Source organism: Diadema setosum, chromosome 3, assembly GCF_964275005.1.
Source record: "Diadema setosum chromosome 3, eeDiaSeto1, whole genome shotgun sequence".
Taxonomy (NCBI): Eukaryota; Metazoa; Echinodermata; class Echinoidea; order Diadematoida; family Diadematidae; genus Diadema; species Diadema setosum.
Genome location: NC_092687.1, coordinates 10,500,279 through 10,518,945, shown reverse-complemented (window position 1 = coordinate 10,518,945; position 18,667 = coordinate 10,500,279). Strand labels below are relative to the sequence as shown.

The window sequence follows — 18,667 nt, the reverse complement described above, 5'->3', positions numbered from 1 at the left end:
CAGACAACATCATCATTATACCACAAATTAACAGAGTGAAACAATAGCAAATACAACAACTGTGATGGATAGTGCATAATAACAACCATTAGAAATTGCAGTGTAATAGTGATTTGGATCGTAAATACATAGCAACAGTGACTACAAAAATGAAGAAGAGTGCATAGCAACCATAACAGGGTGGAAACGGTAACATAGCAACGACAATGTCATAATGACAATGAAGAGGGTATACCAACGACATCATCAGTTAGATGGAGAAGAGGGCATGGTGACAACAGCTTGGAAGTAAAGACCATAGAATCGACATTGCATGAGTTTAAAAAAACAAGAGAGAAGATAACCATCATGGCAAATTCAATAAGATGACAAAGAGACTGTAGCAAGTAGAGCAACTTGGATCAAAAGTGCACAGCTACAACACATTATGAATCCGATGAAGGGTCACAGAAACAGCAAAATTGGTACAGTAATCTACTGGGTATAGTACCACCACTATGATTACATGAACAAGATGGCATGGCTTGGAAAATGAGAGCATCACAACGATGATAGGGTGGAAATGGTAGTTGAAGGTCTTTTCATATCCTCTTCTCTTTATACTCTATTGATTTTAATCCAACAAATCTTTTCTAAGTTGAAGCTATTTCTCGAGTCCAAATAGATTCAATTTTTATAGGCAATGCTGCCTGTACTGAATAGCAATGACAGTCTTCTCTATACTCAAACGTTAAAGATCTGTGTCAGGTGGTAGAACTTTGCCTTGCGGACATTTTTCACGGGTTTAATAAACTTACTTGCTGGATGTCTGCATCTGAGAAGCGGTCAGCTGTCGGTGTAAGAGGTCGATGAACTCCTTACTCTCCTCCAGCTCCCTCTTGACCTGGGAGAGGTCTTCGCTCAACCGACTCACCTCATTGGACAGCTGCAAGGTCAGAAGTCAGACATAGAGGTCAGACAAAGGTCATGATGAGGCTCGGTGTTATGGCAGTCATTTAAAATGCAATCAAATTACTCCCCCCACCCCCACCTCAAGACTAAACATTTTTCCATCCATCTATTTCCTACTGGATACATTTCTCTATGTTTGCAATCAGTTTGCATGCACCATTTAATGCTATGTTAGGTAAACTTTTGGTAAGCCCTTTGGTCATCAGGAACAACTTCAATTATGATTATTATGCAAAAAAAAAATATAATAATAATAACTAAATACCATACTAAATACTCTATTAGTATAAATACTCTATTAGTATCATATTGGAATGACATACCTGCCAACATTTCAAGATGAAATATCTTACTCGTGGATTGCAAAAATCTTATTTTATATGCAAACTGAAGTTAAAAATCTTACTTTCGGTCAAATCTTCAGAAAATACACATGAAAGGTATATCTAAATATTTTTTTAAAATCTGATTTCTCTGACAGAAAATCTGATTTTGCTATTTTTAATGTAAAAAATCTTACTGAATCTGATAAAATCTTACTAGTTGGCAAGTATGGAATGATATGCTCAACAGGTACTAAAGAAATATTGTACAAGGATTCTATATTGCTATCTTTCTGACATGTGACCTTTTCTATAAACAGATGAAAGGATACAATCAATAAAGACAACTGAGTGAGCTTGTAAACTTTCTGACTGCTTTATATTCAAGTCAAGTTTGGGTGGATAATGGATTACTGTGTGCTGATGGAAAAGCCTGACAAGTAATCACGAAGTGGCTGGCCACTCAAAGGGCAAAAGACAATGATGCCAGCTGGAATGAAAGAAGGGGCCTGAAAACACATCTAAATGGAAACTACTTTGTACAGTACATGAAAGGGCCAAAACTTTGATACTACCAGGGCCTGAATTCAGGCTCCTGCTGGAAAACTGGCATCCCTCAGTATTAAAAAGAGTTTCATTTTCTTCCACATTGCACCTAACTTAAAAAAACACACAAACAAATAATCAAACAAATAGACAAGAATATATAAATACTACAACTAAATTAATGAATGAAAATAAACAGAAATAAACAAAAATAAGCTAACAAATACATGAATAAATGTATGAATAAAATGAATAAAGAAATAAAAAATAAATATATATAAACCCACATACTTCTGTACATAAACACATAAATGAATAAATACATGCATACATTTGTACATGCATACATACATACATACATACATACATACTTTAATACATACATACATACATACATGTACATAGGCCCTGCAAACACAAATAAATGGTTGGAAAATAAAGCAGATATGACAGGCATGTAAAAAAAGAATAATAATGAATAAAGACAAATCGTCGTCTAGGCTCACCTGTTGGCAGTTCTTGCAGTCATAGTCAGGGACGTTTTCAAACCACGTTGTGTTAGGTGCAGTCGTCTTGGCCGGCATCGTGGCAGGACTTCCGCTGGACGTGTTATTATGCTTCCTGGGACATGCCAAAGAATAAAAGACATCAATGCAACATAAATTGTACTGTTTTGAAATTTTACCATACACGGAACTTTCTCAAATATATTGTAAGGAGCCAAGATTCACAAAAGTAAAATGAATACCAAAGTTCAACAAATATCTGTATTACCAGTACTTATGTACATGTAGTATACTCTTAATTGCTGTCAGTCTGCTTTGTTTTGTTTGTTTGTTTGTTTTTTTATTTAAACACGGGTAAAAAAAATTAAATCTGCAATTTAATAGCGAGAGTTCCACGTCACATACACACAAAAAAGGTAATATCAGTATAGTACAGCACTTTGAAAATTATACGAAGGCCACAAGGTGCTCAATATTAAAGGACAAGTCCACCTTCACAGACATGTGGATTGATTGAAGGCAACAATATTAGTAGAACACATCAGTGAAAGTTTGGGGAAAATTGGACAATCCGTTCAAAAGTTATGAATTTTTAAAGTATCTGCGCAGTCACTGCTGGATGAGAAGACTACCACAGTGTATGATGTCACATCGGTCGTGATTTGGCAAAAAGGTGTATGTCTGGAAAATATCATGTTTTTGGTTTTTACCATTTGGGGGGTTTTCGATGCCGAAATTTTCATGTGACCAACTTTCGTAAGTCATCGATCATTTGTTTCCGAGATACTTGGGGCTATCTCTGTATTATTTTATCAATTTTCCTGCTTTTGATTAGGCAAAAGGGTGTATCTTTACATACACCCTTGACGTACAATGACGTACCAGGATAGAGAACTACATGATTTGGCAAAAGGGTGTATCTCTAGATACACCTCTAACCGTGCACGCTGGGGAGAGCTTAACGATTTGGCAGATAGGTGTATCTTTAGATACATCCATCTGCCGAATGAATCATGAATTATAGTTGCGAAGTATGATAAGGCAGAAAGGTGTATCTTTTATACTCTGTGTATATTATATACTCTGTTGTTTATACGTGCTGCTGGCATGTATGTGTACCGTTTCACCGGTCGGTGCGGTGGCGGGCCATGCTCCTGACTTAAAACTGGCAGCCCGTTGCACTGCAGAAGTTTCTCCTTGTTGCTAGTCGGTGAGTAGATAGAACCTAATATCTAGAAGTTCAGATCTAACGTTTGTCCTAGACTTCTATGGCCACTTCTATGCCATTAGATGCGCAGATTCGTAAAATCTAGCATTTCTGTTGAAATGACAGCTTTTCCGGCAAGTGTGGCTGTGGGATGAGAGTTCTCTACGCTTCAAAATGACAGTGATCCCTGCACTGTCCGTGCTGTGCACTGCATGTAGAAGCCTGTACATAGTTAACTATACACAGCCCAGTCGCTGTACATGGTACGTCGCGACAGGGCTGTACGCGCGCGACCACCAACCACTAGGAGAGCGACGTAATCGTATTACGATAGCTTTGAATTTTGATACTTAACATCATTTTTGTCACCTCAAACTCAACGAGTATACTTTTCAATATTTACTCTACATCTGATGCTATCAGTATTCAAATGTACGCAATGAAACTTACCGGAATTGATCATCATATCCAGCATGTCCACACCGTACACAATCTTTCACGCCAGGCCTAACTATACACAGTCCAGTCGCTGTACATGGTAATGTACGTCACGACGTACCATACAGCGACTGGACTGTGTATAGTTAGGCCTGGCGTGAAAGATTGTGTACCGTGTGGACATGCTGGATATGATGATCAATTTCGGTAAGTTTCATTGCGTACATTTGAATACTGATAGCATCAGATGTAGAGTAAATATTGAAAAGTATACTCGTTGAGTTTGAGGTGACAAAAATGATGTTAAGTATCAAAATTCAAAGCTATCTTAATACGATTACGTCGCTCTCCTAGTGGTTGGTGGTCGCGCGCGTACAGCCCTGTCGCGACGTACCATGTACAGCGACTGGGCTGTGTATAGTTAGTACATAGTATAATGGTGTGCTGTGTGACTGTAAGATCGGCTACCCATTACGCTATGCGTATGGGGCTGTTACCTAACAGACATTTAGTGGCAGTTACACACAAAGGTCTAGAGAAAGATGTGTCCCTGTCTTTGGAAATGATACTTGGATGTACTGCTCAAAGTGTTCAGTGGATGCAAACAGTTAAATGATCCTACCTGAATTTTCACATTTATTTAATTTATTGCAAAAATTGGGAGCAGCATGATAACTGCGTTTTTAAGAACAGATACATGATGTGCAAACAACTGCCTCTTTGTTTGCTAAATTAAAAGCATTCACTAGAGAAAACAAACGAACCTTTTGTCGAAAAAAAGGGGCACAAAGCTAAAAATATGATGAATCATCTCACTGGAAGTAGAAGTTTTTGGAAAAAAGGGAGGAGAAGGAAGAAGAAAAATTCTTCAGCTGTAATCCTTAACCATGCATATCCATGAGACCATGTTTTGTTCATATTTAGACTCTAGGGTGAGTTGTAATTTGCGCACATTTTTCTATGTTTGATGAACAAGTTGTGCATCCTGATATTTTTCTTTATTGTTATTTTTTAAATCTTTTTGTAATAATGAAGTAAAGATTGTCAAGAGTTAACATTTGATTAGAAATGGTCTCACATACACCCTTCTCCCTACAAAATCTCTGGTATATTTTGTTATCGTTTAATTTGGCAAAAAAATGTATCTCTATACATACACCTTTTTGCCAACTTAAATGCACGATTTCTCACGGTGCATGAGAAGATACACCTTTTTGCCAAAATAGCGTGGGTTGCAGTCCCTGTAAACGTGATTTGGCAAAAAGGTGTATCTCTATGCATACACCTTTTTGCCAAGTTAAATGCATGATTTCTTACGGTGTATGTGAAGATACACCTTTTTGCCAAAATAGCGTGGGTCGCAGTCCCTGTAAACGTGATTTGGCAAAAAGGTGTATCTCTATACATACACCTTTTTGCCAAGTTAAATGCATGATTTCTTACGGTGTATGTGAAGATACACCTTTTTGCCAAAATAGCGTGGGTCGCAGTCCCTGTAAACGTGATTTGGCAAAAAGGTGTATGTCTCTAAACATGCTAAAAGTGCTAATTCTGAAGTATTCTTTAAAGTTAGATGCAAGAAAATTATCAGGAAATGAAATTTGAAGTGTATACTAAATCATGGAATTGAATCCCTGAGCGTTGCACAGTTTAGGTGGCTTCTACGGTCAAGGAAACTGCCAAAACTTTAAAGTCAATTTTCTCGGCTTTGTAGTCGCTGTAAAACGGCAGACATACACCTTTTTACCAAATCACGACCGACATGCATACAACGATATAAGGAAAATAAAAAGAGAATTCCACAAAACTTTACTTTTTAAATAAAGTGCACATTTCTTCAGCTTGTTACTGATGTATGTTAAGGGTAATATTTTTCCCCTTGCCTTTTGAAAGAGAGAAGTTGAGTGTTCTTTTGTTACGCAAGAAAAGTAAAAATTTGTTGAATTTTCTTTATACTTTCTTTATGTCGTTGTACTCATGTGACATCACAAGCTATATTAGTCTTCTCATCCAGTCGTGACTGCGCAGAAACTTCAAAAATTCATAACTTTTGAACGGATTGTCCAATTTTCCTCAAACTCTCACTGATGTGTTCTACTATTATATATTGCTGCATTCACAAAACCCACATGTCTATGGAGGTGAACTTGTCCTTTAAAGAGACATTTATCAACATCATTTTAACACCAATAGCATGATAACAATCCGGAATTCGAATACTAAGACTTACCATCTGAAGACGGCTCGAGCAACACCACCACTGTGACTTGCAATCTCTTTGAGGTTACTGCTGTGAAAAAAGATCGGCAAAGAGAATGGGAAAAAATATTAGAGAGATGATTGTAGAGAGATGGGAATGATGACATTGAAGGCAGCGATGATGGACACGAAGATGACGCTGATGTTGTGATGATGATAATGGTGATGATGTTGATGGTGATGTCAACCTGTTGAGGACGGGCTGATTTTGCCATAACACGCATTTCACATAGACACTTGCCAGAGTATTATACGTACATTGTACTCGGGACTCTTCCCTTATGAGTTAATGGTGATGATGGTGATGATGATGATAATAGTGATGATGATGATGATGATGATGATGATGGTTATGATTATGGTAATCATTATGATGATGGTGATGATGGTGATGCTGATGATTATGATTATGGTGATGTGATTATTATGATGATGGTAAGAGTGATAATTACATTAGATAATGACAATTGTGATGATGATGCTAGTGATGACAATATGATTTTGACTGATGTCAATGATTATACGTGTGGTCCTGGTGATGGGAATGATGATGATTTTGATTGATTACAATGGCATAGATAATCACAGTGATGATGATGCCGATGCTGTTGATGAGGACGATAAGAATTTGATTGATGACGGCTGAAGGTACTGATATGATGATGATGTTGATTGAGGGTGGTTATGATGAAGGTGATGGGGCTGTTGATTTTGATAGAAGATGATGATGGAGGTGACGACGATGATGATGGTGATGATGATGGTGATGATGATTATTGATGATGATGATGATGATGATGATGATGATGATGAGATGACGATGATAGCAGGCAGTGTGGTACAGTGGATATAAGGACTGAGTTGACTTAACAAACAAAGGTCCAGACTCCTACCAAGTTCTTACATCATTGTACAAAATGTTTTAAACCACGATGTTACACTAGAACAAGGTGTACATTGTCTAATGGCTACCTGGCAATAACAATGGCAGGGCCCTCTGGAAGAGCAGTGCTAACACTACATCCTTAGTAAAGAAAATATTACCATTACTTATTACTATTATTACTACTACCATTGCTATTTCTGTCATTACTTATTGTCAATATTATTATCATTATTATTATTATTATTATTATTATTATTAATATTATTATTATTATTATTATCATCATCATCATTATTATCATTATTATTATCATTATTATTATTATTATTATTATTATTATTATTATTATTATTATTATTATCATTATTATTATTATTACTATTATTATCATTATTACTACTACTATTACTATTATTATCATCATCATTATTTTTGTCATAATCATTATTACTATAAGAAATGATATAATCATAGTCATCATCGAAAGTTGGCAATCTCACCTCTTCTGCTTGCCCTGCTCTGCCTGCTTGGCTGCATCGGTCTGAAGGTTCCCTCCAAAGCTCTCCGGCGGTGTTTCGGTGCTTGGGGACTTCCAGAGGCTGCCATGGATTCATCCAGAAAGAAAACCTTGATGATTCATGTACAACTAAGAAGTTGTGCTACTTTTGCATTGTTAAAGGGGATGGCTAGTATTAGTGATCAGTGGGAATCAGTGCAAATGCTGGGGGATGATTGTTCCAATCCTTGAGGGATTCATTCAAGAGTACATTGTATATCTATTGTTGTGTGAAAATTATTTGCTTCAGAAAGGTCTCATATTCAAGTAATGTGCAGCTTAATGCCCCGTCACTGACCAGGCATGCTAACCTGGAAACATTAAACTGATGTACTTGATTACAAATTCTGAGTTGGAGTTGTTCTTATTCGAAGTTGTTTTTATTTGAAATCATTGACAAAAATTTGTCCTTAGATAAACTAGGAGTGAAGTTGGTTTATCACAGATGATGATGATGATGATGAAACAGCATTTATATAGAGCCATTTATCTGTTGAAACATTCAAAGGCGCCCAGCATTTATATAGAGCCATTTATCTGTTGAAACATTCAAAGGCGCCCAGCTCCCACAAAGTCCTTTACCAATCATTTAAAACATACTTCATTATGACTGTCAGAAAATTCCCTGCTTGCTTTTATATTTGATTTTATGACAGTTTATCAATTTGGATATATAAAAGGTATATAGCAAGGAAACAACAATGTATTGCAGTAATACATTCTGAAGGCTGAAGGCAATGCTGCACACTGGCATTGGTCCGACGGTCGCTGATCAGTCAAAATCACTGTCGGACCAGTAACTTTTTCAAGAACAGTCCAGTACGATACATGGAAAAATGGGTACCTACTGGTATAACAGGCAGGTCGGACCAGTAGAAAAAAAAAAAAAAAATGGGTTAGTGTGCAGCCCTGATGAAAGAGTGCGTTTTTGGATGAAATGTAGGACATTTTCACTTTTCCTGCCATAGACATTGTGTAGTCTTTGAAAATTTTGGGAAAACATCATTTCCCTGAAACCTGCATTATTATAAATTGAAAAACAAAACAAAACTAGAAAAGCACTCTGAGAGTGCAGACCTCCGCCAGGCATGCTGTTCATTTCCACCACTGATCTTGTTCTTCCCTAGAGATATCAGTGATTTCCACCCACACGTACTTATAGCAATGTGTGCTGAAAGTCGCTTCGATTTCCCAATTTGTAGAAACCTTTGTTATGTCATAAACCCTTGGCTGCGCGGCGCGCCTTACCTTGGTAGAAACTAGAGCACGCACTTTAATGCGTACATGCAAACCTTAAATACGCGCATCCTGAACTCCCAAGTTCATTGACCCTACGTGTACCTGCCAAAATATCAAAAATCCTTCATAAAATGCCCCAAAATTCTCAGATCACTACCAAAATTTATAATCATTTGTTACTTGTGTCATTCTCAATCTTTCCTGTAAGTTTCGTCCAAATCCATTAACAACTTTTTGAGTTATTTTGCACACAGACAAACAGTAAACAAACAAACCAACAGTAACGAAAACATAACCTCCTCCCTTGGCGGAGGTAAATAATCATTGTCATCTCTGTAATAGTGACACCTGCTTACTGCCTCGTGCTCGAGAAAATTCTCCATGGTTTCACTCACCCTAAATTCGACATCTGATTTCTGAGGTCTGTCTTTATGCTAGTCAGGGAGAGGTTGAACATCCCCGATCTTGGAGTGGTGGTGGCCGTGGCTTCCCCGACGGAGTGCATGGGAGGTTCCACATAGTCCATCACCGGGGGAATGTCAGAGTCTATTGTTTGGGAGGGACAACAATATTACATAGTGATGTATGTGTTGCATCTTTTGATGTGATCTGCAGCATAATTCTATGTTCACTTTATAACATTTTTATAGTAGTATGACAATGAAGAACAAAAATATAATACTAGTAGCATTGACAGTAGATGTACTTCTAATTCTACGACTGCAACACATAATAAGCATCACCATTATCATCATAATTGTTCAAAAATAATAATAGGAATAACAACAATAACAATAATAACAACAATGAGAAGAAAAAGAAAAGAAGAAGAAGAAGAAGAAGAAGAAGGACCAAACGATCATTACTGTAGTTTTACTGTATGTCCCAAAAACAAAAACAAAAAAATCCAACGGGACCCTCTGCAATGATAACTTTAAAAATAGTGAATCAATCCAATTGCAATTTCAGGGAATGGAACTACAACTTATTACCCATGTCTTGCAGAAAACCCCATCCAATTTGCTTCAGTGGTCAAAGAGAAATGAGGATTTTTGTAGAGCATGTCAGGAATCCCCTCCCTCCAAGTTCTGTCCATTGTGTTCACATATTGATATGCAGTTCCAAGAGCATCCGAGTGCTAAACTTGGAAGAATCACATCCACAACATGCTTCACAAGGATTCACATTTCTCTGTGACCACTTAACCAAATTGAATGGGGTTTTCTGCAAAATATAGGTAAGATATCATATTTTAAGACCCTGAAGTACAGTAGCATTTAGACAGTTTGATCATATGTGACCCGCTACAACAAAATGATCCTAAGGTCGGGCGAGGTCGATTATTTGAAAATTGCATGATAAAATCCCCTAATCTTTCTGCTTTAAATTGATATATAACACATTTTATAACAATAATCGGCTGCGGAGATATCGATGTTTAAAAGAGAGCATGTCGAGACGTCTGGAAAAGCACTGTTTCGAGAAAAGCGCCCTAAAAGTCTTCCTTTTGACGCAATCACGATCAAGGGACACGCAAGTCAGTTTTCACCTCTGGACAATAGAAGGTAAGCCCTAGCAACCCCTGAAGAGTTCATTCAAGCACATCAGCGTCGGCGGTCTCCTCATCAACCAATCAGTGACCAGGATGTGAGAAGCGGCTGAGCATAGCGCACCCCGCCCGCACGTGCACCAGTCAACTGGGCAGTGTGCGAGCTTCACGCTTCGGTTAGCAGCAAGCAGCAAACTGACCAATGAGATCACTCTGGTCGTTGTTAGGGGCGGAAGCTATCTGTGGCGCTCAATCAAAATTTTTGAACCAGTTTCTGCTTCGTTGAAACGCCAAAAAACATGGCTCAGAAAAATGCTATTTTTTTATCTTTCCTTTGATCATTTTGCTTCAAAATTTCGACAGATGATAGAAGACATGTTAGACTCCAATAATACATCAAAATCAGAAAATCATAAGTTTTGACCAATTTTAATGCTCTGACTTCAAACTCGATTTTCACGGCTTCGACAGTGCGCGACTTTAGGACCTTTTTGTTGTAGCGGGTCACATATTGATAGTTATCAATGCGAAAAATCTGATTGTATTTTTTTTTTGACATACTGTAATATCCGAGTGCATGGAGAAGATATTTGCCAAAACACATCTCAGCAACAAGACATGCTACTGTGCAGTTTCCATAACGAATGTGAAGTCATGTTCATTTCATTTAAAATATACATCCTTGTAGTCTTTATGTATCATTTCAATACTGTGACATCAAATCCCACTGTAAAGTTTATATCTACAGAGGGTAGCACACTGAATCAACCAACGAAAGCAAGCATGAACTGTTTATAATAACCATTCCTCTCAAACTTTTATGGAGAGGGTTGTTTGGGCCGACTGGTACAGAAATCTTTATATATAACGACATACAGTTGTACACATATTTGTACAAATGTACAAGACATGTAAACCATTGTACGCACTGTGTAGAGTCTCTGCCATGGAAAGTGTAAAACGAAAATGTTGCTAGATTTCGCGAGGAGGTCGTTGACCTTACCTGGAATGGGATTCTTCATTTTCTCCTTCATCTTCTGAGTGCTGACCAGCCCCGAGCACGGTTGCTAATGGCAACAGAGAAAGTGAAAGCAAATACCGGTAGTAGTACCATTACATCTTCCTCTTTTTTTTTCTCTCTTTTTTTTCAAGTAATAAAAAAAGGAATAAAGATACAATGCAAAGTTTCTATGCTGTGCTACAACAGGTGTTCTGTGACTGTCTTGACACTTCAAATAGCATGCAATTGAGTGGGGAATCAAAAGTCTATCTGATGGAAATTGGTTTTGAAATGGCTGAGACATCCAAAAACAAAACAAAGCAAAGTGGGCCTAATAAAAGGTGGGTCATTATTTTCAGAAAGTTAAAACCTGAATCCTTGTCTAAACCGAAACTACAAATTGTATGTATACCATCCCTTTAACCGTTCATGTGCCCTTAGATATTTAGATTAATTTGTCAAGCTTTTTTGTCAATCTTTGTAATTCCTCAATGTTTGACCTACGTACTTTCTGTGCTACAGAAGTTTAAAGGGGATGGCTAGTAACTGATCAGTGGGAATCAGTGGGAATGCTTGGGGATGACTGTTCCAATAATTGTGGGATTCATTTAAGAGTACATTCCTTGTATCTATTGTCGTGTGAAAATGATTTGCTTCAGAATGGTCTCATATTCAAGTAATGTGCAGTTTAATGTTTCCAGGTTTAGCATGCCTGTCCAGTGATGGGGTATTCAACTGCACATTACTTGAGTATGAGACCGTTCTGAAGCAAATACTTTCCAAACAACAATAGATTTATAATGTACTCTTTGATGAATCCCACAAGGATTGGAACAATCATCCCTCAGCATTCCCACTGATTCCCAGTGATCAGTCACTAGCCATCCCCTTTAACAGCAAGCTCACTCAGGTGTAGCAATGTGCCTCGGTCCAACAGGAAAGCCATGGTGCCCACAATAGGCAGGGGCGGATCCAGGAATTCCTTACAGGGGAGGCACCTTTACAAAATTAAAGGGAGGCGCTCGCACCCCCTCCCATTTTTGTCTTTTTATTTCTTTTGTTTTCACCAAAAATAAAGAGAGAGCGCGCCGGCTGTGTTTCCCTCTGGATCCACCACTGATAGGGATAATAAGGGGATTATTATAGACCATTTATCTCTATTCCTTGACAAGATAAGTTTCAAGACATCTTCCTCAATTGGCGAAGAGAGCACAGTAAGGGTGGAATATTGATTGGCTCTTCAGTCTGACATATCAAACAGTGATTAATCGATACTGGGATCTCTCAAGTTTTGCATGGATTACTGAATGCTGATTAAAAATGTTTCCTGACAGATTCAGCTATCCTTCCAAAAATGCCTGGGCATATTTTTATACAGGTTAAAGGCACATGGTCCCGGTGGTTTAGTCGAATGCGTACGCGGGCGCACAGCGCAAGTTTCCTATAGACCTACGCTATCGACTCCTCTTTAGCGACGGATGACAGCTTTAGTAAACTTCTTTTGTGATGTCATACTAAGAAGCACATGCATGCATGCACCCTGGCATTACTACGGACTGCATGATGCGCAGAGAAGACAATGAAGGCAATGTTACCTAACAACACCTACGTGCTTTACTCTTGATGACAGCTCAACTTCGGCTATCTTCGTATCATGCTAACAGTGATCGGCAGTATCATCAACAGCGCCCTCTACACTACCGGGACTGTGCCCCTTTAACACGACAGAAAAGAGTAGTGTACTATCAAATCAACCAAACAGAAAGGAAAGCAGTTTCAAGTAAACGGGACCTAAAACAAAAAAGACACTAGTCACTGTTACCCCACTGAGGACTAGTCTTGACTCTATTTCGGGTAGGTACGTTTCTATGGTAAAAGCATGTTCTTGCAAAATCAGTCAATCCTCAACGGGGAAAAGTCTGTACATGACCTAGTTGCGGTCACACTTAATCCATCTATGAAAATAAATTTAAAACTGAATTATTTCACCATGTGGAAATTTTTCGTGGTGCTACCGCATATATGTTTTGTCTTATTGTTGGTGTTAATACTATGTTCGGGGAAATTTTGGATGACAGGCATCACAAAGAAATACAGCTTGAAGACTTGAGCCAAAACTAGATGAACACTCCAGCAGCACATTTAGAAAATATGGATTACTTTTCATGGGTCCAGCAAAGTGCAAGCTCAAGTGGGCAGGCAGATCTCGAAACTGAAACATTGGCGACAGAAGCTGAATGAATTATCTCCTCTCTCTTTTTTCTTCTTCTCCTTCATCTGTATTCAAGTATACCAGTACCATCTTCGTTCAAAACAAAAACAGGCCGAGGAGGCATTGTGCATTGTATTGAGGTTTATAGCTTTAATATTTAAAGTGGAACGGGGCATTTTTCTCAAGTGACAACCCTCGATGCAGTAACTTCTTTGCTTTTGATATCTCTTTGGAGGAGTGAATATGGCCGACCACTCAAAGTTGCCCAGGGGGGTGTTTCATCAACGTTTGTCGACGCTGACAACTTGAATCACCATAGTAACAGTCAGTGACCAGAGCATCCCAGCCAATCAAAACCAAGGATTTTGCTGAAATTGGTCAGCGCCGACAGTTGTCGGCGCTGACAAGCGTTGATGAAACACCCCCCTGGATTCAAGAAACAAACGTACATTTCCTGTTTCACCGACTGTGCGTACTAGCAATAAGGGTCTACGCACAATACACAATTCAGAGGAAAAGAGAGAGAATTTTATGATGCACGTGAAGAAGATTTGATGTCATGTGTTTGAGATAAAGACAGTAATTATAGGAAACCAAAGCCTATTGATATTAATGTGGATTGAGTGAAAGCAGCAATATCTATCAACACATCAGTGAAAGTTTGAGGAAAATCAGACAGTCGATTGAAAAGTTATACGTATTTTTAAACTTTCAGTGCTGTTATCGATGGATAAAGAGACTTTGAAGTACTTTGTGATGTCATTATTGACAGCAACAGAGAAACTATGAGAAAATTCAACATATTTTCACTTTTCTAAAATGTAATGAAAGACAAGTGACTTATCACTTTCAGAAAGCAGGGGAATAAATATTACCCTTTACAATACACATTGTACTGTAAAAGTGGATATTTTCACGCGACTAATTTTTCGCGCTAGGCTGGGTCAGAAGAGTTTCGCGTGTTTTTAATTCCGCGGAATCAAGACATCACGCACAGGAACGTATGGCAAGCCAAAATATTCGAGTTTTTTTATTTTCGCGCTAGTTTCTGGTTGCGCGAAATGCGCGAAAATTTCCACTTTTACAGTATATGTCAGTAACAAGTCAATGGAACACGCACTTTTAATAACAAAATTAAAGTTTTCTGGAATGCCCCTAATATTTTCTTTATATTGTTGTCCAAAATGACATCATAAACAACAGTAGTCTTGTTATCCACCAATGACAGCAAAGAAAATTTACAAATTCATAAGTCTTGAATTGTCTGACTTTCCTCAAATTTTCACTGACGTGTTATACTGTTTTCGGTCAATCCATATTGAAGTTCTACAGGCATGATTGAACTGTTCCATTGTATTGACATGCTTAAAGGTAGGGATACCTTTTATAGACCTCCCAAAATGCAGCAAAACATTAAATATGAACCTCAGGGGACTTGTTTAGGCCACTGCGGAGAAATTTGGAAGTCAACAGTTATCTACAATTTGAATAATGCACAAAACTCAACTACTCAGTAGTTCTGTGTGTCAGCCACACTTAAGCCTTTTTGTTGCAGTCTTCTGTATTTTTTATCTATAAACACAAATCTAAAAGTATAGGAGCTGATGTAATAACATATAGAGTGTGTGGCATGAATGTATATAGAAATGTTTGTAAGTTTTGATGAACTTTCTTCACAAAATATACATGATGGACACATATGCAGTGCATGGGTCTGCAAAGGTAGCCTAGCAATGTACTGGAATTTACGGTGAGCCCCGAAAAAAAAATTCAATTCAAAATCTAACGGTCAATAAAAATGTACTAAATGTTACCTTCCACTTTCAATACTTTATGGGAGTTTCTAAAATGATACTCTCTTCAACATACCACTGGATTTATACAACTCTTCATTTAAGGCATGCAAATGGGATTCCCTACCTTTAAAGGGAAAGTCCAAGTAAAGGGAAAGTCAAACCTGAACCCTTTTTCGTAATTGATGATAAGATATATATTTTTGCACACAAGGGTGCTAAAGAAATTCTTATTAATGAATGGATAAAGGGTGCATGAACAATTCGAAATGAACTTGATGGAAAAATGAAAACTTTTCCTTGTACAGTACAGAGCAAATCTACACTCATTTTGAATTTTTCCTTATTTTTACTTTTTGTTTTGTTTTGAACACCTGTCTTATTTTCAGGACTATCTAAATCCACCATTCACAAGGCTGATCAATACTAAGTACAAACTAAGTTTGCAAGTTATAGTTTGCATTTGTTGTTGTTCTTGTTGTTGCTGTTATTATTCTGGGGGTTGTTGTAGTTGTTTTTGTTGTTGTTGCTGTTATTGCTGTTTTCCTCACTTACTCAGCCAGCCAAGGCTCAATGTATCCGAGATGATAGTCTCTTTCGAGGCTCAAACCATAAATTATTAATAGAGCACAAAGCAAGCATACAAGTGTAAGTCTTGCTTACACTGAAGTATGTCCCCCCCCCCCAAAAAAAAAAAGGGTAAACAATTAATCACTAAGAAAAGTTTAGGGACCAAAAACTATTAGAACACACTATGAACTTCCCTACCCACACTGAGGCCTTCGTAAAGCTTCTGGCACTAAAAATACTCGGGCATGATGGCTATATAAGAGTGGCAGAGTGCCACAGGCACGCGAATGTTTCTCATACAGTGTTCTTGGCACTGACAGAGAATTAGTCACTGCTCGTGGGGCTACGGGGATGGACTTTGAGGGTTTATAGCAGACTTTGAGTCATTATTGATCATGCTGTTTACTCATCTACAGCCATTTGCTTCACTTAAAGTTCAGTTATCACGCATTCAGCAGAGTTGACATAAGTCAGATAAATCCCTCTTCCCCTTTTGTTTGTTTGTTCGTTTGTAATGTTTTCTAGTTACCTGGAGTCAAAGGTACTACAAATACATGAGATAACAGTTTGAACACATAAAGCTTCACAGAAATATGCAATATGTGTTCCTAGTTTGATCAAAACAGAAAAAAAAAAAATGACATAGTAGCATATCATAGTATAAACAAAACTGCCCTCCCTAGATCTCCATACATTGCCTACTTTGTGCAGTCACTATAAAACAGATAATGACTGGGAAGTACAGACCTGTCTTTCAACCCATTGAGGACGGACTGATTTTGCTACAAAACGCATTTCCCATTGACACTTGCCCGAGTATACTCGTGACTCGTCTTCAACAGGTTAATCGCATTGTATATAGCCATTAAAGTGTGTGTTTACAACTGTAGGACCATAAACTGTAATATGAGGTGCTATGGTGTCAAATTCGAAGAGCAACAGTTTAATATCATTAGCCAGGGAAGAAAAAACACAGTTGTTGGCAGGAACATCGTGGAGGCTCAATTTCAGAACTTGTCAAAGTTTGCTGACTAGGCTGTTTAATGATGGTCAAATGCATACAAAAACAATCCAGGATACACAAGTTTTGAGAATTAGGCTTTCACTATCAAGAGATCTACGAACAAATATCACCATCAATGATGATTTCAAACACTGAATGCACGGCTTATTTTTATTTGAAAACTACCAAATATGGAAAATACTTTGAGAATATTATTTTGGCATGTTTTGGACCCATTGTATAAAGCTATCATGGTAACTTTATGATTAATGATAACCCTGCAATCAACAGCAACTACCTATAGCAAGCACTTTTCCATTGCCCATCACAGCCAAGATATGTATACACCTGCCCAACTTTGATTTTCACTTGACGCCTAGGCAATCAGGCGAGCGCTTATGTAGCACCTTGATTAAACCCATCCAAAATGTATCTTACAGGTTAAAACACTGAAGTGACCTAAATTTGACAAGGTGTGAATTCTCACGAGGCAAATGATCCTAAAACGTGGAGGCATAATAATCTTGATGCCATGGGAAATCAAAATTTGAGATAAAAATTGATGAAGTATGAACAGGCCTGCATTGCACCTGAACACCCACATATGAGGTCTTGACAAGACAAGAATTTGTACAGGGCAGAATGAGGGTGCGTTCACATTCCACTTACTAGTACTGATATCCTGGTTAAGGAGCGCTCCTTGGACAGGGAAGTCTTGAGGCTGCTGAACGCTCTCCGCCTCTCCTATACGAATCAAAGAGGTTGGGATACAGACAATTCAGACTCACAAGAACAGTGTGTAGAAATCAGATAGGGAATGTCAAATTCTGCAGTTGAGACAAACTTCTGTAACTCTCTGGATACAAGTTAGGGAACCTTACTGAGATTATTCAGACATCAGAATAGATTGATAGATGCACTGATTGATTGGTTGATACAATGGTTGATTGAAAAGTACATGGATTTCTTGATTGCAAAAAAAACTCTGGTGTAAACAGATAGATAAGTAGCTAGAAAACTGAATGAATAGATAACTAGATTCATATGAAATTTATCATGTATTGTGTACAAATAAACTTACTACGTATACACACGTGTACATGAACATATGTACACACACACATAATAATTATAAGTTGAAAGCTGAACTAGTCTTTTTTTATAGGACCAATCTGCCACATGGGTCTTTGCGGTCAGACAAAAAAAAAAGAGAAAAAAAAAGAGCAAATCAACATTTGGTGAAACGTCGTCATTGTACATGAGAATGTGTTCATATTGTTTTCCTCTTTTTTTTTTCACTACGATCCAAAACACCTTGACAAAATCTCTCCCTTTTGCTTGTGTGTAGAAGGGGCTATCGGACAGCTACTAGACCTCTGTAAAACATAAATGCTACTTTTATTCACAAAGGGCAATGGGTGCATTTAAAATTGATAACACCATCACCTCAGCTTATGTGTACCACATGCAGTCACAACCAATATCACTTTTTGGTGAATCAACATCTTTAACCCATCGAGGACCAGCTGATCTAGCTATTACACACATTTCCCATAGACACCTGTCTGAGGGCACCCTAGACAAGTCTTCAAAGGGTTCAAGCTGCACTGCCCATGAAGCCCACCCTGT

The 18,667-nt window shown here is 37.9% G+C and overlaps 1 protein-coding gene across 1 annotated transcript in view; it reads right to left on the bottom strand.

Annotated features, from left to right (window-relative positions):
- Positions 1 to 18,667, bottom strand: part of LOC140246538 (TBC1 domain family member 2B-like) — a 58,516-nt gene that overhangs the window by 23,998 nt on the left and 15,851 nt on the right. Inside the window, exons 7-14 of the mRNA XM_072325881.1 lie at positions 17,708 to 17,782; positions 13,011 to 13,016; positions 11,464 to 11,527; positions 9,307 to 9,457; positions 7,617 to 7,715; positions 6,202 to 6,261; positions 2,327 to 2,441; positions 798 to 925 (exon numbers count right to left, since the gene is read on the bottom strand). Of these exons, the coding sequence (XP_072181982.1) occupies positions 798 to 925; positions 2,327 to 2,441; positions 6,202 to 6,261; positions 7,617 to 7,715; positions 9,307 to 9,457; positions 11,464 to 11,527; positions 13,011 to 13,016; positions 17,708 to 17,782 (698 nt within the window). The remainder of the gene's footprint in view (positions 1 to 797; positions 926 to 2,326; positions 2,442 to 6,201; positions 6,262 to 7,616; positions 7,716 to 9,306; positions 9,458 to 11,463; positions 11,528 to 13,010; positions 13,017 to 17,707; positions 17,783 to 18,667) is intronic.